Here is a 27816-nt window from a genome sequence, read left to right as displayed (position 1 = left end):
AAATAATCTTGAACCGTGTCTTTGTATTGTATTATAGTGTTTGTTTTTTCATTTTATTTTATTTTCAGTATAATAACAAATTATAATAGCTGTACATGTTTGATTACATTCACGATTGAATATGTTCGTAGTCGAATACCTTTATATGTTATTCATTCTATGTTTTTGTTTAACTATTTCAATGTATGTATGTTTATGCCCATTCACACCAAATTTGTATCTCGAAACAAGTATTGACTTACTTGAGCATCTCGTAATTAATTTGAACTTTCAATGTGTACTTTTCTCATTTGTATTTGTATTTGGATCTTAAATAAATAACATATATCATTATATTATATTATTATTGAAAAATTAGAAGCTGTTGACATCAACACTAAACAGGCCAGAGATCATGCGGATGTTCTCATTATTGAGACAGCTATTGAAGAATCTAAACGTTAAAGAACAGCAATTATAGTCGGTGAAGATATTGATTTACTTGTGATTTTAATTGGGCGTACACTATCTCTTGAACAAGAAATTTTCTTTAAAAAAGTTGGCAAAGCGAATGTGAAAACGGAAATATACTCCTCTAAGAGTTTCGACAAATATTCAAGGTCTTAAAAACACATTTTGTTCCTTCACGCTTTAAGCGGCTGTGATACGACTTCTGCGCTCTTTAAAAAAGAAAAAAACGTTTTTAAAAACATTCGAGAAACTATGTAATTTGGATGAACTTGCCGCAGCAATTGAAGAAGAAAACTGCCCAGTTCAAAGATTATTTAATAATGGATTGCAAACTTTATTAGCTGTTTATAATGCTCCAAAGATACTATCGATCATCTTCGTTATGCACAATATGTCAAGCTAACAAAGCTCAATAAACCTGTGCAGTTATCAAATATCCAACCAACAAGTGGAGCAACTCACCAACATTTTAATCGTGTTTATTACCAAGTTCAAACTTGGTTAGGACATGATTTGGAACCCCAGGAATGGGGTTGGACAATGCGTAACGGATTGCTGGAACCTATCATGACCATTTTACCACCTGCTCCAGATGAGTTACTCAATACGATATTCTGTAACTGCAAAAGTGGTTGTGGTTCAAGATGTGGATGCAGGAAAGCGGGGTTGTAATGCTCTTTAGCTTGTGGCCAGTGTAATGGGCAAGGTTGTCTCAATGCTGTACCATATGAGACCGATGTTAAAGAAGATAGGTCCTTTGATCCAGAAATCATGGAAGAATTGGAAACGAATCTGGGTGAAGGTGACAATGAAGATGATAACGCTCTTGAATTTTTACAGCTGCGAGAAGACGACGACGATGAATAAGATGAAAATTGAAATTAAAACTCATTAATCTTTTAATTATTTCATCTGTTTTTTTAATTTTGAGATTCACAAATGTATCAAATGAGATTTTTTAATAAAAATATAATTTAAAATTTTATTTCTTTTCTATTCATTTTTATTTATTAAAGAATAATTACTATAGATTAGATTTAAAGTATAATGTACACTATATTTTTCCCTCTACAAATATATAACTACACGGGCAAGTTAGTGTTATTAAAAAATTGATACTTAATTGAAAATAAATAATTAACAAAAAAATATTTAAATATAAAATATTTGTTAATAAAAAATGAAAATTATTTATAATTTTTTATTAAGTAATAATTTATAAACCTTATATGAGATGATTTCGATCAGGACAACCAGTTGATTTCAAATAATATTTAATCTGCGCTCGCGCTCCCCTCTATCTCAAAAACGATTCAACGTATGAAAAAATGTTTGAAACAAAAGTTGTAGATAATTTAATTCTCCACAATATTGATAATGGATACAATTAGCATAAAACCCATTGGAAACGAGATATTGGCAAAAAACGTGCAAAAAGTCGTTTTTTTTGACTTTGACCCCCAATTTTTGAAGTTGCGGCCGTTGAATCATATGTGAATTTTGAGAATACTTTTATGATGCCAAAATACAAAGTTTATACAAATTTACAGCTGGGTATGTCCACTTTCCTAGGCAAACCCCCTAAAATAACTGGACTACTTTTGATTTATCATACATCTGAAATTCATTGTAGATGAAACTGAAAAGACAAGAATTGATATTTAGAGTATTCATTGTCACTATGTTAAAATACATACAGGAAGTGCAATCGAAAATATTTCGCCACGCATAACGGCCATGAAAAAAGTTTTCGTGAAAATTTCTAAAAAAAATATAAGGCTTTATTGAAAAGAACTTTCGATTCCCTATCCATTGTTGCTTTGTTTCTGAAAATCGGTCCAATAATCTAAATGATACAGAACTTTGAAATGCCAACATTACGTTTTGCGAAAAATACAAAATTTTGAATGAAAACCTATCGTATTGAAGACTTTTTTCCCACAACAGAACAAGCACTATAGGAAAATCCTTAAGGCGCACTAAGCGCGGTGCCTGTGCGAAAGTAGCGATTCACATTGGATTTGAATCGCCGGAGATTAAAACCATTTCAAAAAACCTTCTCAGGAATTTTATTCCACATAAACGCAGTTTTCCAAATGAAAGAGTTTTTAAACAGCGAAATTCGAGAAGTATTGAGTTGAACCTCAAAACGATGAGCAGAAACACTCCGTCACGTATTTCTGATATGTAACGCTCTTGGTGGAATCAAATGTGCCAAGTCACTTGAACACCTTCTATGAAAGTATCTATAGATGATAGACAAATCTCCAATCTTTCTTCGATGTTCCAGACTACCAAGGTTGCAAGTGATACTCGCGTCTCCAATCAGGCGGATGGTTTTTTCTGAATGGAATCCAGTAGCTTCAGGGTATGCTTAGGAACCATTCTAAGGCTGTTTCCCGGAAGAGTTTTTGCAGCAGGATTTCATGTTTCACGCAATCAATTGGGATTCAACTCCGTCTATATTGACCTATTGCTGACGATTTTCCAAGAATGATCCGAAGAGCGAAACAGCAGTATCGGAAGCCATTGGCGCTCATGTATTCAAAACGTATTCGTCTGTGATTCAAATACATCTATTCTGGTGTTGGAACGATGGCGTCACTTCAAGATTCAAAACTAGCGTGAGGTTGGTCTTGAAACGGAATTCGATGTAACGTTACGTCAGTTGTCAGTTTCTGCTTTCTGTATCTGTAGAGTAGGGAGGGTGAGTGTCCATCCTGTCCTTTCCAGGAAGGTAGACTTGTCACTGGGAGACATCTCCTATATATCGGCAGATATAGACCAGGACTCGCGTCGAACACCGACTCTCTTATTGACAATAACTCTGGACACTCTCATAGAACATGCCTGACAGTCTCATCTTCCTGTTCACGCATCCTGCACAGATATGTGTCTTCTAGCCCCATATTATGGAGGTGTTTCCTTAGTTGACAGTGACCAGTCAGAAACCCTACTGTTAAGCGTAGATTTTCCTGGTCATCGCCAGATATTTCTTCGGCGCCAGCTTCCCAGGGTCGCCCAGGGTAATCCTGGCAAGATGGCATCCTTTGATAATATCCCATCTCTTTAGGGATTGAGAATGGGTGTAACATTTGGCTAGTTCCGCAATTGTCTAAGTCATCAGGCCGTAGGTGCTACTGGGTCCTAAAATTCTTAGTCCAGCCGCTTCCTTGGCTAAAGAGTCGGCAATGCGATTACCTTTACTCCTGTCGTGTCCTTTAACCCACCTCAGGATAATGTTATTATCTACCGAAGGTTTGGCTAAATCTTGGTGGCACTCTGGTACTAGCCCTGAGGTAACACGTTGTCTGTTCAAGGCTTTCCTCGTTATTTCTTTTGTGGCGATTGAAATACCAGCAAGTTCTGTTTGGACTACGCTGGTATTTTTTCCCATTCCCCACTCAATTCTTAGACTTAGTGATCTGGAGTACACTCCACATCCTGAGCCTTCTTGGTTTTTGAGCCCTCTGTATATATGCGTATTGCATTTGTAGCATCTGACTCTGTGTTCTGTTTCATTTGTATTTTGCAGGGTTTATTAAACACAAACCTGGGATCAATTGCATCACTGGTTGCCTGCAGCAGAGGTTGCTCAGTAAGCGCTTCTCGCCATAGGCTCAGCCTCAATTGACCCATTCCTACTTCGAGGTTTACACCAGCCGTGCGCAATCGTAACAAGGCCATTAACGCAACCTCCTTAACGTATAAGCCCAGAGGGATCAGACCACAGTTTCTGCTTTATTTTGACGGTTATAGTTTAAAAATTGCTGAAAACTTCATCAAATATATATATACGTTCTAGGGATGTACAAAATAAAGCTGGAAAATTATTGCACAAATCCGATTATAATTAACGTTAGAAAATATTGAAAAGTTTGTTTTCATTATTGAATTTAACATCTGACACAAATTCAATTTTTCCATTCTGGCGAATCTTATTATTAATGACGTAACTAAGAATCGTTTTTGAATACATCGATGGTGTATTCAAAAACAAATACGATTAAACGCGAGAAAACACCTCTAAATAATACTTTATGGCTGATTGTGCCAAAAAAATATAAAGGGTGGTATCTATACAAATTGACACCCTGTATGTATTTTCTTATTAGTCAGTGGGCTATGCTTAAAGACTGGCAGTAAACAAATCTAAAGAAATGAACTATAAACGTTCAAGCCAGTCTCAGATATACCTACACAGTAGGTTGAATGGACTGACGCCTATCAGAAAACAACTACTCCCCTGGGTAATACCAGGGCTATATCCGACTAGTGTCAGTGCAGGAATTTTCACAGAAAATTTCCTGCATACGCAATTGGCAATACAACTGAAAGAGTCGACTTTCAATTTTGGAACGGGCACACTTGCAGACCGGTTTCGGGCTCATTAGCCACTCATCAGTGCAAGATAGTGGCCATCATCGACCCAAAGTCAATGATATTCCATAATTGAAAATCGGAATTCTTTCAGAGTATTTCATTCCCCTTTCTAAGTTGGAGCGAAACAACAAAATGTCGCTCCATCTAAAGGTCGACTGCATATCCTAAATTTGCCCGATTCCTATGAACAAGGAAGAACTTTCTTATTAGTCAGTGGGCTATGCTTGAAGACCGACAGTAAACATAAATCTAAAGAAATGAACTTTAAACGTTCAAGCCAGCCTCAAAAAATCCTTCACAGTAGGTTGAATGAACTGACGCCTGTCGGATATAATCCAACGCCCTTCGTGGTATTAGCCAGGGGAGTAGTTGTTTTCTGATTGGCGTCAGTCCATTTAACCTACTGTGTAGGTATATCTGATACTGGCTTGAACGTTTGAAGTTCATTTCTTTAGACCCTGTATGTAATTGTTCCATTCGGAATTGCTCCAATTGACAGTATTACAAGCAATTTATATCCTCTAATTCCCCTCCCCCTTAACCGCATGTACACAAATCCAACGAGTAAAAAATGACATGCACCGAATCACCGAAACAAAGTTGGAATTTCTCTCGCATATGTATTTACATTCGGATGGGTTCACCCACAAAGCGCATTTGTTTACAAGCGACCGCGACGTCACAGAATTATTAGCAAAGTTTGGAACCGCTTCGAACACACGAGCATAAAGCATAACGAATTACGGGACTCTTCTAATCGTATTCGTAGAGAAATTTACAGCGGACCAGATTAATAGCTTTTCATAAGTTTCATTTCATATCTGTAAAGAGCTGTTAAGAGTGTTTCAGTGAGTTATTCTAAGCTCAGATTTTTGTTGCACTTCCATTTCAATCAATTTCTTTTTTGTGTGTCTCTAGAATCGATAACTATGGTGCTAGTAGTCTAATCAACAAGTTCGAAAACATGAAAAATAGAGATAAAGGTCCTAAAAATATGAGCGATAGGTCATTCGATTCGGAATCACCTCTAGAAAAGTGTTTTTGAAGAATTTTGGTGCAGGTAAAAAATTACAATTGTTATTAACAAATTAAAATAAAAAAAATGGTATTTAGTTTTTCGTTAATAACTCCAAAAATATTAATATTTAAGCAATTTTGAAAAAAGCTCGTTGAAGAGGGGGAAATTTCCGATAAAAAGTCCCGACTCCCGAAACTCTATCTAAATTATTTATAATTTTAATTTGACGTTGAAAATAGGGTTCCGCGCGGCTGTTACGGCTTGTGCGCGCTGCCGCTAAAGAGAGTTTATCAAAAGAAATAATTTTTTTATAACATAAAATGTCATTTTAAAAATTTAAAAAAATCTAGTATCTTCTTAACACTTGAATGAATCGAGTCCCGTAGAAAAAAAAGTTTTATCACCATTTTTCAAAAAGTTTCTCAATTGTTAACTAACAAATTTTTTCTCAATCTCCGTTGGCATAAATAATGGGATAAAAGGTATAAATAATTGGCCTATAAATTTTAAACTTCGTGGAGCTCTTTTGATATATATACTTCATACGATCCTGCGATAAAAGTTCATAAAAATTTATTAATTTGTTGATTATGATTTTTTAATGTGATTCGGCGAACAATTTATCGTATATACCAAAAAAAGGAGTACCAACCTTGAAAATGATTTGGTATAAGTAACTCGACTATCCCGATTACAATTACAAATCTTTAGAAACTCTACGAGGTGTCTTATTGTCTTGTGGTTTCAAATATACAAAATTGAACAATCGGATGGTCATAATGGAATCAACACGCATTGTTCAACTCCGACAAGAATATTTGAGGCGAATGAAAAGCTACCGAGAATCCAGCAGACATATAATCTACCTCGACGAAACTTGGTTTGACACCCATGATGTCAAATATGGCTGGGTAGACGAAACCAAGTATTGTGCTTTGAACACAACTTCTTCAAGGGGAAAACGTGTTATTATTTTGCATGCCGGGAATGAAAGTGGTTTCGTACCTAACGCTTTGCTTCTATCGACCAAAAATAAAAAAGATTCGTCTGCTGAATACCACGAATATATGACTGCGGCTTTATTCGAAACCTAGTTCAGTGACCAGCTTCTCCTAAATATTGCTCCAAACTCGGTTATTGTTATGGATAACGCTTCGTATCATTCTTGGTTATTGACTACAATACCAAACAAAAAAAGCAGATATTGTTGATTTCATGCCAAATCATGACATGAAAATACCCAAAAAGATTCCAACGAAAAAGGTATTACTGGCGACCATGAAACAACGTAATTTCAAAAAAGAGTATATTATTGATTCGATGTGTGAAACACGTGGTCATATTCTCTTACTTTGCCTCCATACTATTGTGTGTTCAATCCAATTGAAATGGTTTGAGCCACAATGAAAGAAAGCTTGCCGAAATGTAATCAGTCACCGACTTTGAATGCTGTAGTGCTTGACAATATAAGGCGAGTGGTGAATGAAGTAGGTAATAGTGATGTGTGGAAGAACTGTGTGGCCCACGTTATAAAAGAAGAGAACAAATATGTGCAAAGTTCCATAAATCCGATCGTTATTCAACCCGATGATGATTAGCCAAGAATTTTGATTTTTCTAGCAATTTTGTTGGCCTCTATTATTTTGAAAATATATGTTTGATAAGAATTCGGTGTGATTATTTGTGTTTTCATTGTATTTTAGAGTTTTCGACTTGAAAATCAACTACCTTATATTTCGAAGTTTTTCATAATTACCCATGGTGGAGAAATTCAGTTGAGATAACTTTTTCATGGGGTGATCAATTGCTATGATTGTAAGAATAAGTAACTGAAAAACTACCACTGAAAAATAATATGCCGACGCCTATGTCGAGACGGGAATTCCTTCTCTGTGATGTTCCAATTGGTATTGGAAATACTATACGGAGAAACAGTGATGAATAGGTTAATTTTCATATGTAAACGCGACCCTTTTACCTCACATTCATAAGTATAGATGATCATCTGGAACAATAAATGAACGACTCCTAAAGTATCCGACAACTCTAATTGCCACACCACCAAAGTACACGAAGCAACCCGAACGCTCATTAAATATTTTGTTTGCGACACAAAACACGGTGGACCCGGTAAAGTATTACAAACCCGCCTGTACAAACTGTGGCAAATCATAAAGAAATCATAAAATTTTGCTTGAGCACCCTGTTAGCGTTTTTCATTTTCAATGAGAACTTTTTACTTTTCACTATTAGGAAACAGAGTATAGCATAGCGATATATTTTTCCCAAAGATTCCGCTGAAATCATATCGAAAGAAAAAAACTGACCTGTGTGTGTTTAATGGACCCACTACGACGCCAGAGATTCTATCGAACTGACCGAATTATCAAGTGTTATTTTATCGAAACTATTCTCTCTCACCGAGCCGTAAACATCGATAAAATGTGGATGCAAAACCATCGGCTTCCGATCTACAGAGATTATTCGTTCCAACTCGATTGAATTGATATCAATTTTCCATTCAAAGTGTCTTTCGCCGTGAAATACGCGGTTTTGGGCAAGGTAATAAACTATCGTTTTAGCGAACTCCCAGAGTATGAACTGAGAATTTGTGAATTCGAGTTTTATTTTTGCACATCCTTGCGGATATTATTCGAGATAGGGAAATTATTGGCGTTAGATTGATATTCCTGTGAAACGTTCTTCTACTGCTAACTCCGAAATGAAGTTTCTTCTTGTACAAAATATAACTACTTCAAAATCATCAGATATATTAGATACACAATAAAAATAAAAATATGCGAGCCTTCTATTGTCTAAGTGTAAAATCATTATTATGTAAAAGTAAAAGTTTAGTCAAGAATGTAAAGTGAAGGCTCCCTTTATTCACGCCGGTATCCAGGCCGGGTGGTTCAGATAACCACATAAAGGGGGCCATATATGTAAATTCAAAAACCCGAATGTCTCCCGATGAGGAGGCGACTCGATAAATATACAGTGCATTTCTTTAACGTCCCCCCCCTTTTATTTTTTGAACGGGTCAACTCAAAAAATTGAAATTTGGGATAATCAAAATTCATGAATACTTTATTTTGAAGTGAAATTGACAGATGAAACTTTCAAGATGGCGACTGGGGGTCATCTGGGGAAAAAATTAAATGGAAAGCGGGGTCTTGTGATACATCATTTTGAAGCTCCTGACAAATACTTCACAACCCTAGAATATGATGTCAATATCTCCACCTACTACAAAACGGCGGAACATTTAATAATTTCCTGAAGACAAACACATTAATATCGATATTTCTGGAAATATTCCTTTTTATCTGCCATACGGTGATTCCAACAGCCCGATAAGGTTTGTTAAGTTATTTTATGTTTATAAAAACGACAAAAAATGCCAGTACGACAATGAACATCATTGTTCAGTTAGAATATTCTCATTTAGTTTTCAGTTTCACTAGTAGACTCTCTCATAACTAAAATCGTTGAAGCGAATCCTAATTAATTCGATATAGATATTGTATTCCAACAAGATGGAGCACCAGATTACTCCAGACAAGTAAGAAACTATTTGGATACTACTTTTCCCGGTCGTTGGATTGGCCGTCGAGGTCCTACAGAATGGCCAGCTCGCTCGCCAGATTTGACACCTTTGGACTTTTTAATGGGGCTTTTTAAAGCAAAGGGTATACGAAACTGAACTTGCTTCAATATTGGATATACGGCAGAGAATAATAAATATTGTAGAGATATTGACGTTACCGAGTTCGAAAATGTTCGGCGTGAAATATCGGATAGGCTGTTCATCAATTTCATTATCCCCAATTTCAATTTTTTTAGTTGATTCGTTAAAAAATAAAAGGGAGAAAAAATCAAAAGGTCGATAAAAAAAGGGGTAGCAACATTGCTTCGAGCAAGACGCTGCGCCCCGGACGAAGCTCTTATCAATTTTGATAGGGGGGCCTGGACAAATGCACCCAAGTGGGAAGCAACGTCCACTAAATTTAGAGAGCGGTACATGGCGGAAGAACTGGGCAAGTTTTTTTTCGAAATTTTTGACAAGGTCAAAAAACTCGAATAGTGGGTGCCCCACGATCTGAACGAGAGACAGAAATTATCACATTTCGAAGTCCTATTGTCAGGGAATCGACGAAATGTACCGGAAATTACGTCAATAGCAGCCGTAACTGGTTAACAACAGCCGCAACTAGTTATCATCCGCCGTAACTAGTTAACAGCAGCCGCAACTAGACAACATCAACCGTAACTAGTTAACATCAGCAGTAGCTAGTTAACAGCAGCCATAACTAGTTAACAGCAGCCATAACTAGTTAACAGCAGCCATAACTAGTTAACAGCAGCCGTAACTAGTTAACAGAGCAGTAACTATAACAGCAGCCGTAACTAGTTAACAGCAGCCGTAACTAGTTAACAGCAGCCGTAACTAGTTAACAGCAGCCGTTACTAGTTAACAGAAAATTTTCGATTCTGCTCCATGACAATGCCTACCCGCACATTTTACAAATCACCGTCCGAATTAAGCGCCGAACATTCGGCTCACCCTCCTTACTCCCCAGACCTTGCATCAACCGAGTACTATCTTTTCAAGCACTTCGATGACCTTCAAGACTTTATCGAATCTCGAGCACTTAACTCTAATGCTGAAGGAATGAATTGATTGTGTTACGTTGGCAAAACAGCACTGATTCAAATGTCACTTATTTCGATTGAATTCAACGAGTATTTACTGAGGTGTAATAGTTCAAAGTAGACTAATAGAAATGGACATGAATTTTCACACAATCTACTACGAAACTGCTGAGAAAAAACCACGTCATCAGTTTTGTCAATTTTTCTGAAAACACTGCTGGAAATTTTACTCACAAAATAAATTTAAATGTCTCACGGCAGTTGAAATCACGACGAAAAACAAACTCTACTATTTTTTCTTATTATACCAACAACTCACGCAAATGTATAAATAAATGAACTGAATAAAGTCTAATTACCTTCTCTGTATGAACATCCAGCGATCCGCCATTCCAATACGCCTGCTTTCCATTGGTCAACGTGATTAGACTAAGAAGATCGAAGATATCCTCGACGATCCAAATACGTAGATAGCCTAGTTTTTATTCTATTTTTCTTTGAACTGAATGAATAGCGATTCGAAGAAAATCGATGAGGAGCCACAGGTTGTTTTGACGACCCTGTATGAGCAATACTTGTTAGATAGTCCAGTCAAAGTAGGCTAATAAAAAGAGGTAACCTCGAAAAAATCCGCACAGAGATGAAAATTTGAACATGTCTTCAAGTCACCATCTCAAACAATATGACAAAAATTCTTGCTGATTCTGGTTGTGCACAATACATTTTTTCAAGGGTTGGAAGTCAACTCTCGACTCTCAATAAACTTTTTCGGGGAAGCAGCGTGTGTGAGAAGTTTTGACATATTCGAGTTGATGAAATGAAGGTGCGCGGCTTTTTCACAGGTTCTGTACCCATTTTGACTGTACTAATAAGTTTCTATAGAATTAAACGGCTTCAATACATATACACAGATATAAATATGGTATACATGCAGTGTATATACAAAGTACTTAATTGAAACTTTACACCTTATAGATTGAAGATTCGCGAAACGATTTTAACGAGGAAACTTCCCGATAGAATTTATAAATGGAAAATAGTAATCTAAACATCTGGGAGCGCCGATCGGCTTACGTATTTGAATTTCCTTGTACTGGATTAGCTCGACATTGCGGAAGTTTAAATGCTAAGCCGTTTCACGAATCTTTCAAGAGCATGCATATTAATATTAAACATTTATCGACTAATTCTAGATTTTGGATTTGATGGAAAGAATCAAGTAAATACATCGTATCATACCGGTTCAAGTCTAGTTGACGAGAGTTGGAAAAGTTGCGGAAATCATTCAGATATTTCAAGCAAACTAGCATTTATTTGATTCAGATGAACAGTTATTTGATTTGAATAAAAGTTTATTTATTTTTAATGAACATTTATTTAATCTCAATAAACGGTTTCGAATACAAACAAACGATAAATTTATTCCATTCCATATCATTTTGAGAAAATGAACAAAGAATTTTTTTCCGTAACAAAACTGATTATATCGAATAGACAAACAATTCACAAGAAATATGATTCATATAAATTAGGCGGATGAATATTTTAGAACAGAACCAATTGTTTTCATTTATAATCGATCCGGGTAGAATTGAAACCGGCTCTCATTTGACTCAAGTACACATTAACCTCCGATCATCAAAATGAGCAATTCGGAACAAAAGAACAAACCAATTTCCCGAACTTGAATAATTTTCGCTTTCCAGGGAGAACAACCCCTTTCCTGTTCTCTGACGATAAAAATGCTAATGAATAAAGTGGAAGAGCGAACAAAAAATTACGTCTGTATAATACATTTTAATTGAATAATTGATATTAGCGAGCAAAGTTGAGGGGGTCAAATGAAAATTTTCTGAAATAAGTGTCTATTCAATTTTCATACTGCTACATAGTAATTAGGTTAGTGAACAAGATGAATTTAGGGTTTTATGATTGACAAAACGAAAATGTATGCACAACAATAATGATCCTTTCAGCCGAAAATTGGTTCAATAAATTTGTTTCTATCGTCAAATAAATGCCAATTTGAGCTTGAAAAATGTCATTTGTAGCTCTAATTAATTTTCAATATATAGGTACAATTTTGATAAATGATAGGTTACTCAATTGAAATGTAAAAAATTGTATATTTTTGAACTACACTTTCAGTAACAACTACTCTTTCTTATTTTTACGAATATTATATAGTTTCACTGTATTAAAAATATTTCCCGAATTTGTTGACCATAGTCTGCAGATTTTAATGCTTTAAGTTTCATCTACAACTGTGGTATGCTATATCAGAGGCGGCTAGGTAACACATGTAGTGTTCTATGTCATTTCACAGTCGTAGATACCTGTGTCAAAGCAATTTTTTGGATTATTGGAGGTGATCCAAATGTTTTTATGCCTATGGTATGATCTGTGAGGATAACTAGGACACTGCGTCCGTCATTAAAACCTACAGAATATGGATAACAAACTCATAGGTTAAGTGCCGGTAGCGAGACTTCATTAACGTTAATTCCCTCTCCTTTTCCAATGAAATAATTTTTGTCTTTATTAATTTATATTGCCTTCCTATCTAGTCTTGGATAGTATCGCTGAGTAATCCGATTATTTTTTTAAATCTTACAAGACAGCAAAAACTCTTTATGTAGTTGTTATATTGAGGAAATGTTTATTATTTGGCATTTTTTTTCAAACCGAGTCAATAAAGAAAACATGGAAACAAATAGATAATTAAAAAGATGAAAACTTCTTAGGCACATGATTGGGTTTTGTAATTGGCTATTTGTTCAACAATTATATCGAAAAAATAACAACGACCAATCCCACAGCGTGTGGTAAGTGATCATTAGATCCGGGAATCATGTACCTTGAACAAGCCCAGCGAGTATGAATTGACAGCCTTCTGAATTTGTCCGGCTAAGATTTCTGCCTCAGTACGGCAAGCCGGCATGATCTTCAGATTAAAGAAGGCATCATTCCACCAAAGATTCCAATAAGTGGGCTCTTCCCGAGCCCACTTTACTGCTCCAAACGGGTAGAGTAAGTTTGAAAAGGCATGCTCACTCGTTGCAGCAACTTTGTTTTTCCCTAACAGTTCCGACAACTAGTCTATCGGGGTTTGTGCTGGTACTTGCCGCAGAAAGAGTTCTTCACTGCTGTTTCCTCTTGTGGGTGGCATTGTTCCATCCCGAGGTAAGTATACGTCTCTCCGGCATCCAGATTGTGCAGAATTGTTATTATTATTATTATTATTATTATTATTATTATCGTGCAATAAGAAAGAGTTTTAGTGCTCGTTTAAAGTTTCGTGACTGCATTTTCCGCGTCTTCAGAGGGAATTAGGTTTAAACAACGATACAGTGCGTTGATATTTTTATATCGTAATCAGGTTGGGGAAAGATGAAAAAATAAATGAACTCAATAATAAAGACGATGAATATTTTAGTAGAAAAGTGGGCCTTTATGAAATAATACAAGTCTCGTTAGAAATTAATTTTGAAAATCCTCCAGATACACTTTTTGTTCAAATCGAATAACAAACTTACAGATGATGGTATACCTACGGTAATTGAGGTATACTAATCTGTCAAAAATCTGTCCAAATATGTTTCTTCTTCAACCAGCTGCCGCCCTCTTATTGATTATTGATGTTGACAAATTCATTATTCACTTTCATTCAGCTTTCTCAACTACCAACGAGCCTAAGAAATTCTCAGAAAGCTAATTATTTTCGTCTCTAACCCTGATCACCCCATTTTCGATTATCCTACGCTGAAAAACCTAATGAACGAAGTGAAAGAACGAAAAAAATTATCGTTTGCATCATAAATTTTAATTGAATAACTGATATTAGGGAGCAAAGTTGTAAAGATCAAATGAAAATCAATTTCAATAAAGAACGTCTACTCAATTTTCAGCGTAAAATGGTTGGGTTACCGTAGAAGACGGTGATAAATACAGGGGGTGGTTTCGAACGCTTTATAATGAAAAAAAAATGATTAATAGAAGTTTCGTTTTGGATTTCGAATAATGATATATTTTTGTAGTAATTTGTATGGTTTCGGTGACAACAAAGTGGCCAACCCAAAGTTTTCTCAGTTGTTTCGTTGGTTGTTCCAGAGTGTGTTCAGGAGTCAAATGAATCAGATGTGGATTGAAGAAAAATATCGCGATAGCAAAGAAATAAACTGTTGCAGAGAAGTACTGAGCCTTCTACTGTTCGTGGCTTCAAATACCCGAGTCTACTTCCTCAACTTTCGAACTAGACCTGACCTATCATCCCCACAAAGACAAATTCGCAACATCCTTATGCGCAAGTGCAAATGCCGCTGCCCAAGCCGCTGATGACTGAAAGCTTGTTCGAAGATGATGTTGCAAATTCAGCTTGGCAAGAAACAGTAAAGCTAGCACAGATTACAGATAAACATAAGAACGAAGACAAGTAGCCGTTATTTTATTTAGTAGGGCGCAGATGTGAAATTATCCTGCCGAATTGTATAGAAATGAGGTTTTTGCGTCTTCTTCGTCGGCATAACAGATTTTGATTTTGGTTTTTGTTCGGGATCATGTCTTGTTTTGAGTAGCGATTGGTAAGCTGCTGCATTATCCAAATGTTTGGAAGTTAACAATACACCTTTGTTATCGCAGAGCGAAATATAAGAAATACTTTTATGTTTCGACACCCATAATGAACTTTTGTTGAAAGTGGTTTGCCATTATTCATTATGGAATCGAAACACTCTTGGTTGAAGCAGATTTAGTGTTCTTTTCATTTGTGTCTTCAATATTCCAAAGAAGTAAACAAGGGTTGGTGAAATCATTTCAGAGCTGGCTACTTGGTGACGGAATTCAGAACTAAAAGAGTCAATAGGTGAATATTTCGGTTTGTTGCGGTGTTTATATAGAGCCTCATATACTCCCGAAATGGGTTAATATAATGAATCTAGTCGATGGTAAAATATCTCAAACTTGCAAAAAACAACAACTAACTGGAAATCTTGATAGATGTAAACACCGCCACGAACCGTTATATTCACCGCTTCCTCTAGTTCCAACTGTTTTTATAAAGGGATCAGACATTCAAGACTGTTTCACCGGTGGTGTGAATTGTGTTTCAATCTGAGTTGGGTCACAACGGTAACATATACCAATCGCTACTTACAGCAAATCTGATCGGTCCCAAACCGTCAAACGTTGCCACGTAGAAGGCGCATTCTCTAACCCACTCGGCATTCGCTTACATCAATACCTCGCACATATCTGCGGGCCTTAAAGTAACATTTTCGACAACGATTCTCTGTTCTTATTCTTGGCGTGCCGTCGCCGACTTCGATCACAGTAACCATCACCGAGGAAGAATCCCCGCGAAGAGCGCGATGCAATGGAGAGTTTGTTCACACACACGCATACGTTCACGCACATCTATCATCATCCTCATCTATGTACACTAACGGTAACTGGCAGTGATGCGGAAGAGAGGTAGGCCCGTCTAAGCGTGTCGCTTCATGTGAAGGGCCAAGTGGTCCGAGCGGCTGAAGCAGCGGTCGCAATGGCGGCACTTGAACGGTTTGGCCCCCGTGTGTTTGCGATAGTGACGGGTCAGCTCGTCGGAGCGGGCGAAACGCCATTCGCAGCCTTCCCACGAGCATTTGTACGGCTTCTCTCCTGAAACAAAATAAAAAGGATGAATGAAAAGGTAGAAGGCGATTAAATTACAAGTTTGATAGACCAGGCGACAATATTATTTTAATGGGCATTGAGTGTTTCGGGTTTGTTGACCCTCGTCAATGCAGTGTTACAGCATAGTTTCTCGCAACGAGTAACCTATTCCATAAAAAGGAGGAAAATTTTTTTTAAACAAAGATTCATTACACGAGTCTTCAAAATATATTGAGATCTGTTTTGTTTTTTTTTTGGGTAATTATCATGTTTTTGGGTGTGCTGAATCCGAAAATGGCTCTCATTTTGTCATAAAACCCCACATTTTCTGACAATGTAGATATCTATGTTAAACAAGTTATCATCCTAAATTAAAAGATAAAAGACTAAAAATTGTTAAAATTTATAATTACGCAACAAAACAATTTTTTTATTTGAAATAAATTCGGAAGTAAGCACTTGACACATTTCTTTTTCCCAGTGAGACACCTTGGTACATTTTCGTTTGTAGAAAGCGTATGGAAGATCTCTCTGAAGCGTCCAACAGTAGTCTGCCATCATTAAGACGCTCCATTTTCCCTGGTATCTATTTACCATCTCCCTAATATTTGGTGAAATGAAGAAAATGTACTTTCAAAACTCATTAGACAACCTAAAGCTTGAAATGCTTTTAACATTCTTTTGATGATTTTTTGTAGTAAAGGATCTTCTGGTACATCCTCCTGAAGAGTTGTCCTCCTAGGTCATCGTTCATCCTGTCCATTCCAGGAAGGTGAACAGGTCACTAGGAGACATCTCCTTCATATTGGCAGGTGTAGGCCAAGACTCGCCGAACACACACTCTCTTTGGCAACCTTGAAATGTCTCACGGTGGTCTCCGCGAAGATTTTGGAAGGTGCAGCGACTTCTTCAACCTTTTTGGGGTTCCTCCGTGGAGGTGCATAAGTGAGGGAGCTTACCTGCAGGGGCAGCCGGTTCCTTGCTTTTATTCAAGGCGGAGTTCTTGGCGCCCGCCGCAGATAGTGCCCTTGCTGTTGTTGAAGGTGATTTGCTATGTCCAGCCTCATCTGTATCTGTAGAGTAGGGAGGGTGAGTGTAAGCCCACGCACTTAGGCCACATGTGACCCATTGTACATCCTTCCGAGGAGTTGTCCTCCTAGGTCGTCGTCCATCCTGTCCTTTCCAGGAAGGTGGACAGGTCACTGGGAGACATCTCCTTTATATCGGCAGGTGTAGGCCAAGACTCGCCGAACACACACTCTCTTATTGACGATAACTCCGGGCACTCGCACAGGACATGCCTGACAGTCTCATCTTCCTGTTCACACATCCTGCATAGAGGTGTGTCCACTAGCCCCATATTATGTAGGTGTTTCCTTAGCTGACAGTGGCCAGTCAGAAATCCTACTGTAAGGCGTAGATTTTTCCTGGTCATCGCCAGATATTTCTTCGGCGCCAGCTTCCCAGGGTCGCCCAAGGTGATCCTGGCAAGATTACATGCTTTGATTTCATCCCATCTCTTTAAAGATTGAGCATGGGTGTAACATTTGACTAGTTCCGCAATTGTCGGAGTCATCAGGCCTGTCCAGCCTCATTCCAAGCGGTAGATTGGGGTGGACATTTCTGTTCATCCCCAGCCACCTCCTTAGATTGAGGTGAACACTTCTGTCCAGCCTCAGTATTGGTTTTTGTTTTTGTTTTTTCTGTTGTTTCATTCACGTTCCCACAAGTAGCAAGGGAAGAGTTGGTCACCTCTAGCAGAGCCCCGCATTACCAGAGGTAGGCTTATGAGGTTTCGCCCAGTTCCCCAAGGGGATCGTTCGTGATCGCATATCACTTCGCAGCCATTCAGTTGTCAGTACGATTCATTACACCTTAGCTTGGGTAGGCTGGTCCGCGGTGGCATGTTTTGCAAAGGCTTTTGGGGGGGTTTTAGTTCCCCTCACCCTACTTATTTCTGCCACTGACCAGGAGTCCGGCGACCCCACCCGTAAGGCCACACTGGCTTCCCGGCAGGGCCTCCAGTACTCTGGCCATTCCCCTATCCACCACCTGGGGACGCGCTCGATAGGTAGCCCAACCCACGGGAGGTAATCCAACCGACAGATTGGTCTATTTTATTGCCTAAAAATTTCTCAATGACCTCTCTGATGGCAATCCATTCTTCTCTTTGAGGATCCGTCATGGTTATGATGCATTATGGATCAGCCATAAGCTTTCTAATATCCGATCCAGCGACAACACCTTCCTTCAACTTTGTTTCTGAAAGGACTGGAAACTGATATTAGATATGTTAAGCAATTTCCATCTCTTGGAAGTGAATTTACAAATTGCCTCATCAATCCCGGCTTTTTGTGAAGCGGTGGTAGAAAAACTTTGTGGAGGGGCACCAAAGTTTCATGCAGGCCTTTTTTTCGCCAACGTCACACACACTTTCTGGTCCAGTGATTTGCTTGGTCTCTGCTATCTCACAGAGACAAAAAGCAAGGGAATTTGGTAAACGCAGATTGTTGTCCGAGCTATATGCCCATGATTTTTCAATAACCGTACACTGCCAAGCACTATCGGAGCGCGTACTTCCAGGTTGTAACTGTTTATGTTACAACATGTTTACGTTACGGTAATCTCTGATTAGTTTGGAGGTGTTGGGTAATATATCATTACCTACTCAGTGGACCAAACTAGAGTTCATTACTCATTACTCAATAATCATAAAAAGCACACTTCACGTTCACTGTACTATACGCCAACAATAACTTGGCTACTTCGATGAGTGGGAAGTTGCATTGAAAGAACGCAGATCGTGGGTGACGCAGGTCCCTTAGATTTGATAAGCATACAAAGATAAATGACGATACTCGTATTGTAATGCCGTTGCTTCATTTTACTGTATAAGCATCATTACGGTCTCTCCGTCTAGCTATAGAGTCGACAAACGGTCATAAATCAAACCACTTTTCATTCATGCCATTGTGTTCATGGAGATTCTGATATTCTTAATGCCTCTCAGCATATTCCTGGCGAGCACCGTTCGGTTGTCAATTGAAAAATGGCTGTTTCAAGTCTGTTAAGAATGCTGAGATTGAGCGATCTGGTATTCATGAAAAAAAACAAGACAAAGAATCATGAATAGACAATATTTCTGACCAGGCGGTTCTAACCAGGTCGGTAGCCAGGCGGTTCGACGTGGGTGCTTTGTTCACTCACTCGAATTGACTGCCGCGTTGGTCGGTGGTTCAAGCCCTAGACTGAACGATCGATTTTCACTTGCTATCGTCCAACCCGTGAATCATACGTTAAAAGGTAAGACCTCGTTAATCAGTAGCTCGTACAAGTTTCGACTTCTGAGGGTTGTCGTTTGTAGGGGTGCGACAGCTGCGATAGATTTTAAACAGATTTTTAAACAGATATTGTCACCTATAGTTTATTTTCTTAAGCAGTGGAGTAATACATCATTTTCAAGTGGCTGTTTCATAGGCCTACATAAATGAGTCGGTTGAAAAGTGAAAAATGTAGTATTTTCGAATATTCAATGTTGTTGTATGATTTGATGTAACAAATCTCGAAAGACTTTCTATAGTTCGTTGTAACACATGGGCTGAAAAATCCCGGGCCTTAAAAAGAAAACGGGTTTTTTGTTCGATTATGGCTTTATCCATCAACGTAATCTCCATTAAGAGCCAGAAAATCATTCCAGCGCCAAAATAGGTCTCAGTTTCAGCGATAACCTCTTCATTCGAGCGAAATTTCTCACCGTTTTGTCTGCGAACAGTCAGTAGTCGCTGGGAACCAAATCTGGCGAATACGTTGGATGTGGGAGCTTGCAATACATTATTTATCCTTTAAATTACTTAGTTAATCTGTACTTTAGTACAGGAGTGTTTCTCGAAAAATTAAAGATCGGAAAAGTTGTACCTGTCCACAAAAAATCGGAATCATATCTTTTAGAGAACTATTAGCCCATCACTGTTCCATCTAGTTTCTCAAAAATATTTGAATATGCATACCTACGTCGTTTACTACATTTCATTGAGAGGCATGACATTATCTCCCCGATTCAACATGGTTTTCGATCCAACATGTCCACTATTACTGCTGTGACAGCTTTTTACTCAAAAATCTTGGAGTACATTGAGGCTGGTAAATGCCCTGCTGCAATATTTTGTGATCTCAGTAGGGCATTCGACTGCGTCGACCAAACGATATCATTAAATAAATTACATTCATATGGAATAAGAGGAAATGCCCTTAACTGGAGTCAATTTGTTTCGGTGAATCGTAGATCTGAAAATACTCATTATAAATGTATTTCAAATACTCAAGTTTTGACCATTGCAGTACCTCAAGGATCAGTGTTGGGACCACTATTATTTATATAATATTGTAATGATGTTGGGACCGCGGTTGCTGAGAATACGTGCGTTATGTATACAGATGATTATTTTCAGTATAGTATTTGAAAGCATAGTTTATGATTCACTATTTTATAGTTTAAAGACCTCACTCTGTGACATTCAACATGGTTTCTTCGCTAAACGTTCCATCGAAACAAATTTAGTCATTTACACCGAATATATCTCGAGTGCACTGGACAGCCGTGAACAAGTTGATTCACTGTATACTGATTTCAGCAAGGCTTTTGACAAGGTTGATCATAACATACTCATGTCGAAACTTGCTGGAATTGGTGTACAGGGCGATCTTCTTAGGTGGCTGTCCTCTTATGTATTTAATCGTAGTCAACTTGTTAGCATCAATGGATTCAAGTCGACGCCCTTCGTGGTTACCTCAGGGGTACCTCAGGGCTCACACCTGGGTCCACTGTTGTTTTTAGTATTCATAAATGACATACAGTCTTGTTTCCTTTATTCTAATATTTTGTTATATGCGGACGACTTGAAAATATTTAAAAAAATTACCTCTATAAGAGACTGTTTAAAAATTCAGAAAGACCTTGCTAGATTTGTAATATATTGTGATATGAATAAGCTGAAACTCAACGTGGAAAAATGAACATGTATTTCGTTTTATAGAAATCATTCACCCATATTGTTTCAGTATTTGTTGAATAGTATTGCATTAAATAGAGTAGTATATCAAGGACCTTGGAGTATACTTTGACACAAAATTGAATTTCAATCGCCATGTTGAATATGTCATAAATAGAAGAAACAGAACACTGGGTTTCTTCAATAGAATGTGCAGAGACTTCAACAACGAAGCCGCTATTAAAACTATCTATTATGCATTTGTTTATAGCAAGTTGAATTTCGCTAGCATTATATGGAATCCTTGCTATAATACATTCAAATTGCGTTTAGAACGACTGCAAAATAGATTTGTTAGACATCTTCATTACCGAATCACTAATGTATATGTAACTCACGGTATTAATCAAATCCGTAACTAGTATAACATTCAGCCTCTAGAACAACGGAGAATCACTTCGGATCTAGTGTTTGGCTATAAAATTTTAACGAATCTTATTGACTCGCCTGAGTTGATAGCAATGATGTCCTTTCATGTACCCCAGAGAAACACAAGGAATAAATATTTATTAGCTACTTCCACATACAACACCAATGTGGGGAAAAACTCTCCAATAAACAGAATTACAGACTCATTCAACAGATACTGTTCCAATTTGGACGTTTTCTCCATGTCCTTACAAATGTATAAAAGTAACATAAGGAAAATATTCAATTTTTAATCATTTATGTTTTTGATTAAGCATTTAGATCATTTACCTGTTGAACGCCAGTTTAGTTAGCACAATCTATATTTTAGTGGATACTTGTTTGGGTTCTTTTACTTGTATGTGTCCCGAATTCAGAATAAATAAATAAATAAATAAATAAAATGACACATTACTTCTAATTTCGGACAAAGACGACGACACAATTTTGAAAGAAAATTGTAACACGGTGTCAAATCATTTGGTTTCATGGTGTGCCGCCAACTCACTTCATTTCAATTTTCGAAAAACTTTATTAGTACGGTTTCATCATAGGCAAAAAATCTGTTCAAATCTAGAAATTAAAATCAATGAGAATGCAAACAAACTTTCTTTATCCGATGAATGTAAATTTTTGGGACTCAAACTAGATACTCGTTTGAACTGGAAGAGTCATTGCCGCGGTCGATGTTGTTCTTATGGCTCCTGTGATGGCCGATGCTTTTAGAACTTTCGGTCCCCATGCAATGGCTCCGTACGTTAACATAGGTCTTATTGTCCATTCGAGTCCCACTGTCCTCCGACATTGCTCATAAGCCACATATGCTCATTTTGCTCTACTCTGTAGGTGAGAGTTCCATGTTAGCTTCCTGTCGAGGATAGTACCAAGGTATTTCACCTCTTCAGAGAAGTTTACTTTGCTTTTGAAGATTTCGGGAGGTTTTAAGCCCGATAAACTTCTTTTCCTGGTGAAAAGGACCATCTCAGTCTTCTTAGAAATGATCGACAGTGAGTGTTCCTTACACCATGTTTCTATTAATTTGAGCCCATCCTGCACTCTATCGGACAGTGTGTTCACAAATTTGCCGGTCTGCAAGATAAGTATGTCATCTGCATATGTAATTAGGTAGAATCCATTATTGTTGAGTGCCACTCCTCTACCACAGCCGTCTTGAGTTCTCCCAGGGTCATAGAGGCTGGTACTCTACCTCTTACACGTCTTTTGAGGTTGTCCCAAATGTGCTCTATCCGGTTGAGATCGGGACTGCGTACCGGCTATGGTAAAACTTGATTCCCGACCTCTTCCACGTATGTTTGAGCATTCACATTGGCACTATCAAACACGACAAGATCAGTACCAGCCTCGTAAGAGATACATCCATAAACCATTAAGGAACCTCCCTGGTAGCTCATTGTAGCCCTGGTAGACAAAAAAAATAGATTGTACTAATATCACTGTCACCAATCCAGATTTGTGCTGAAGAGGCGATAAGACAAGTGTCTTATTCCGAAACATCGATATCCGCCATTAAGGATGGCAGTGTTCCATGTAAGTGTTTCATGTACATTATTGTATAGCAATCTAGTGAAGGATATCTGAATCAATTCCATAACGAATGTTTGGAATACAAACTAACTGAAAAAAAGTGTTTCTTGTAAAATTCAATGTTAATATATAAGTAGTTGTTTCGAATTTATTGTTTCTTTCGTGTAATTCAATATTTATATGAAAGTAGCTGTTTCAGGATGGCTTTTTCTTCCAGTTTGTGTATAAAAGTTACTTCTTTGCATGATCTACACATCTGTGTAAATAGTTCATTTTGAAATTAATTGTTTTATTTCTTTCTTTGGAAGATTCTCACATTTTTTTTTGAATTATAAAAAGCTACAACATTTCTTTCCCAACAATCTTTTTTATAATATTATCTGTCTGTGGAGGATGACAAATGATAAAAACCAAACGACACAATTCAGTCATTTATTTTATGTATAACAGATAACACATAACCGAAACAAGTGTTTCAATATACAACTTCACTTTCAGGCGATGTAGAATACAAATAAATGTTTGTGAAACATCGATAAATTGGAAAACACTGTCTTCAACAACAAATCCCCGAATCGACATCGTTAGATCGCTGACTCAACATCTTATACTTTATTCTAGTCCACACCTCTAATCTCAGTTTCCTCGTATAATGAAATCAGAGACTCACTATCGCTCTCTCAGTCCATTCTGTGTGTTCGTAACGCGATAATAATATCGTAACTCCGAAACAGTGATATCAGATATCAAAGAGTTAGGTTAAGAAGAGATCAAAGGATTTCAGTTCCGACTGTAATCTTTTTTTTGCCCAAGAATCGTCAGATAATTTTGCTTTATAGAGAAAAAACAACATTCGCTCGTGTGGAACAAACAAGGAATCCATTTTAACAATATTCAGTATCCGGAAGACTTTTAATTGCGCCTGTGATTTGAAACTGGATATTCTTCACGGCGATAAAACTCTGGTTTGCTCTGATTAAACGCTCGAACATTGAATGGCTGCTGATTTTACAATGAATGAATGTTCACAAAATTTTCAGTTCGTTGTACTTGAAGATTATAATGGAAAGGTTCAGTCTATGGTGCGATGCTAAGTTCCATTAGTGGGATGAGGGAGACTATCGATTCCATATCGCTGCGAAAGAAAATGAAAGCAACCAAAGGTTTAGTCAATCTTTACAAATTTGAGTGATGTAGCATTACCTGAAGTAAGCAGCAGACCAACAAAAGTGAAGCAAGCCGAACAAACCCATAAGACTCGCTTTGCTTTCAGAAAATTATAGTAGAGGAGGAAGTCAGTTCCATTCCGACCAAGCCTGAACGATAATAGGCGAAGCCAGCAGCAGTCGAAAAAATGCTACCAGTTCTTGTACTGGCTCTTCACGTCTCCTTTGGTTTCTGATATTTTGAGGTTACTGCCTCTTAAGCTACCCTTCTCTTGCTCCTAGCTATTTACAGTTAAGGCCATTTGGGATATATGTTCGCGTTAACTTCTCGCGTTTCCGGCCCATTGTAGTAACTGCCATCTGGGCTACTATCTTCCCTCATGCTCCCTGCCATTTATGGTTAATGACATATGATCTCTCTGTTCATGGGCCCTTCTCACGTATACAGTATTTTGTAGTACTGACAATTGGGCTATAAATCTCTAGCGTCAGTTCTTTGCGGTTTTTGCCATTTGGGCTGTTCGCTTCCCCGTTTTTGCAACCTTTTGTGATTACTACCACTCAAATTTTTTTCCTCTTAATTTTTTTATTTTGTGATTATTGGCTGTTAACCCAACTATTGCCCTCGATTTCAAGACATCGTGGATTCATGAATGTGGTAATCGAAGTGCCGCCCGTCATTCGTACACATGCTGGGTCAAACAAAACTAACTCCGTTTATAGGATGTAGGGTTAATTTGGTCAATCCATTCGCACATGTTTTGGGCTTATGCTCACATTATCGCCTTGTCCCCGTGGGTTGAGCTACCTATCGGTCGCGTCTCCAAGTGGCTGATAGGGGAACGGCTAGGGGGCTGGGAGCCCTATCCGGAAAGCCAATGTGGCCTTACGGACGGGATCGCCGGACTCCTGGTCAGTGGCAGAAATAAGTAGGGTGAGGGGAATCAAAATTCCCCAAAAGCCTTTGCGAATCATACCACCGTGGACCAGGCTACCCAAACTAAGGAATAAGGAATCGTGCTGACAGCTGAATGGCCGCAGGGTGATATGCAGTTACGAAAGGTCCCCTTGGGGAACCGGGTGAAACCTCACTGTAATCAGCCTTCCTATGGTAATGCGGGGCTCTGCCAGAGGGGATCAACTCTTCCCTTGCTACTCATGGGAACACACATGAACGAAACAACACAAAAACAGAACCACAAAAACAAACTGTCTTCTTTTTGCTGATGATTTGAAACTCTTTAAATCAGTGCAAACAGTCCGAGACTGTACATATCTGCAAAGGGATATAAATAACATCTTAGATTGGAGTTTGAAGAATAAATTATACTTCAATCTCAATAAATGTTCAGTCATCTCAATAACTCGCTTAAAGGAGCCAATCATATTTAGTTATGAGATTGATGGTGTGGTTCTTGAAAGAAAAACTGATACTAAAGATCTTGGATTGAGGTATAATACACAATTCTCATTTGCTGATCATATACGAGATATTATGAAATCTGGTAGTCGAATGTTGGGTTTTGTAATCAGACAAACTTCTTCATTCTCTAATATAGACATTATTAAATTACTTCATTTTTCGTTAGTAAGACCGAAATTGGAGTTTGCTTCTATTGTTTGGTTTGCGGAGTACCAAACCTACATGAAAGAACTAGAGGAAATTCAGAACAAATTCTTGAGCGACATAACTCAACAAGGTCTTTGGACCTACGACATGAATTTAAAATATTATCTTTAGAACAGCGACGCCAATTATCAGCAATGATATTCATGCATAAACTCTTGAATAACAACATTGATTCTTCAGAAATTCTCAATATGTTACCATTTCACGTACCTCCTCGTCGCACCCGATTTTCGCTCATGTTTAATATTCCAACCGTAAGTACCGCAACAAAAACATCACTAATATCCTTACTAAAGTTAGTCAATAGTTTGAATATATCAATAGATCTTGATTGGACACTTTCCCAATCAGCATTTTGCCAAAAAATTTTGGAAAATATGTTAAATTTACCTATTTAAGCAGTACTTCCCCCAACAATTCTGGTACATATTTTATTATTTTATTAGTTTTATATATTCATAAGTATTTCAAGGATTATATGAACTTTAATTTTTTTATCCATGTAATTAGGCTGTAATAGCTTGTGTGGATAATAAATAAATAAATAAATAAATAAAAAAACCAATCCCGAGGCAGGACAAAAGTGCTCACCTCAATCTGAGGAGGTAGCTGGGGATGAACAGAAATGTCCACCCCAATCTACCGCTTGGAATGAGGCTGGACATAGCAGATCACCTCGTGATATAATACAAAGGCCACGGCGTAAGCACATTTGCGACGCCGAGGTCAAAAAGGAGAAAGAGAGCGATAGAGGCAGCAACTATAAGTGCACCTTTCCCCTCCTCCACTCTACCTCCAACAGCAAGGGCACTTCCTGTGGCGGGCGCCAAGAGCTCCGCCTTGAAAAAAGGCAAGGAACCGGCTGCTCCTGCAGGAAAACGCCTTTATTTCAGCACCTCCACGGAGGAAATCCCAAGAAGGTCGTTGTGAGACACCTCAAGGTTACCAAAGAGAGTATGTATTCAGCGAGTCTTGGCCTTCACCTGCCAATATAAAGGAGATGTCTCCTAATGACCTGTCCACCTTCCTGAAAAGGACAGAATGGACAACGACCTAGGAGGACTACTCCTCGGGAGGATGTACAATGGATCACATGTGACCTAAGTGCTGTGGATCTACACTCACCCTCACTACTCTACAGATACAGATATCGCCTTGCTCAGCTTATTTAAGTGTCATACCGATTATTTCGAAAACTTCGTTTCACTCCCCCTCTCGTCCGTGAATGAACAAAGTATACTGTGGTGAGTCCCGTGGGTTGGGCTACCTATTGGGCGCGTCTCCAGGTGGCGAATAGGGGAACGGCCAGGGGACTGGGGGCCCTGTCCGGGAAGCCAATGTGGCCTTACGGACAAGGTCGCTGGACTTCTGGTCAGTGGCAGAAATAAGTAGGGTGAGGGAAACTAAAACTCCCCAAAAGCCTTTGCAAAACATGCCACCGTGGACCAGCCTACCCAAGCTAAAGTGTAAGGAATCGGCCGACGGCTGGATGGCCGCAGGGTGATATGCGGTTACGAACGATCCCCTTGGGGAACCGGACGAAACCTCATTGTGATCAGCTTTCCTCTGGTAATGCGGGGCTCTGCCAGAGTGACCAACTCTTCCCCTGCTACTCATGGGAAAACACATGAATGAAATGAACACAAAAACAGAAACAAAAAAAACAAGTCCCGAGGCTGGACAGAAGTGCTCACCTCAATCTACGGCGGTGGCTGGGGATGAACAGAAATGTCCACCACAATCTACCGTTTGGAATGAGGCTGGACATAGCAGCTCACCTCGTGATGTAATACAAAGGCCAAGGCGTAAGCGCATTTGCGGCGCTAAGGCCAAAAGGAGAAAGAGAGCGAAGAAGGCAGGAGTGGT

General features: G+C 38.3%; 1 protein-coding gene across 2 annotated transcripts in view; it reads right to left on the bottom strand.

The window, feature by feature from the left end:
• Positions 1–27816, bottom strand: part of LOC111514652 (Krueppel-like factor 7) — a 401142-nt gene that overhangs the window by 22280 nt on the left and 351046 nt on the right. Inside the window, exons 3-4 of one of the 2 annotated variants that reach the window (XR_012465097.1) lie at positions 15657–16159; positions 10864–11064 (exon numbers count right to left, since the gene is read on the bottom strand). Coding sequence is in view for 1 of the 2 variants with exons in the window: in XM_074173646.1 (XP_074029747.1) it covers positions 15984–16159 (176 nt within the window). In the remaining variant the exon portion in view is untranslated. Of the gene's footprint in view, positions 1–10863; positions 11065–14081; positions 16160–27816 lie in introns of those variants that run through there. The other variant, XM_074173646.1, reaches the window with a different exon arrangement.

The sequence above is a fragment of the Leptinotarsa decemlineata genome, unplaced genomic scaffold (assembly GCF_025532065.1).
Source record: "Leptinotarsa decemlineata unplaced genomic scaffold, Ldec_3_MD MMD2_P_RNA_scaffold_12, whole genome shotgun sequence".
In the NCBI taxonomy this organism is placed as follows: Eukaryota; Metazoa; Arthropoda; class Insecta; order Coleoptera; family Chrysomelidae; genus Leptinotarsa; species Leptinotarsa decemlineata.
The sequence above is the reverse complement of the archived record's forward strand: the minus strand, read 5'-3'. Positions and strand labels throughout refer to the sequence as shown.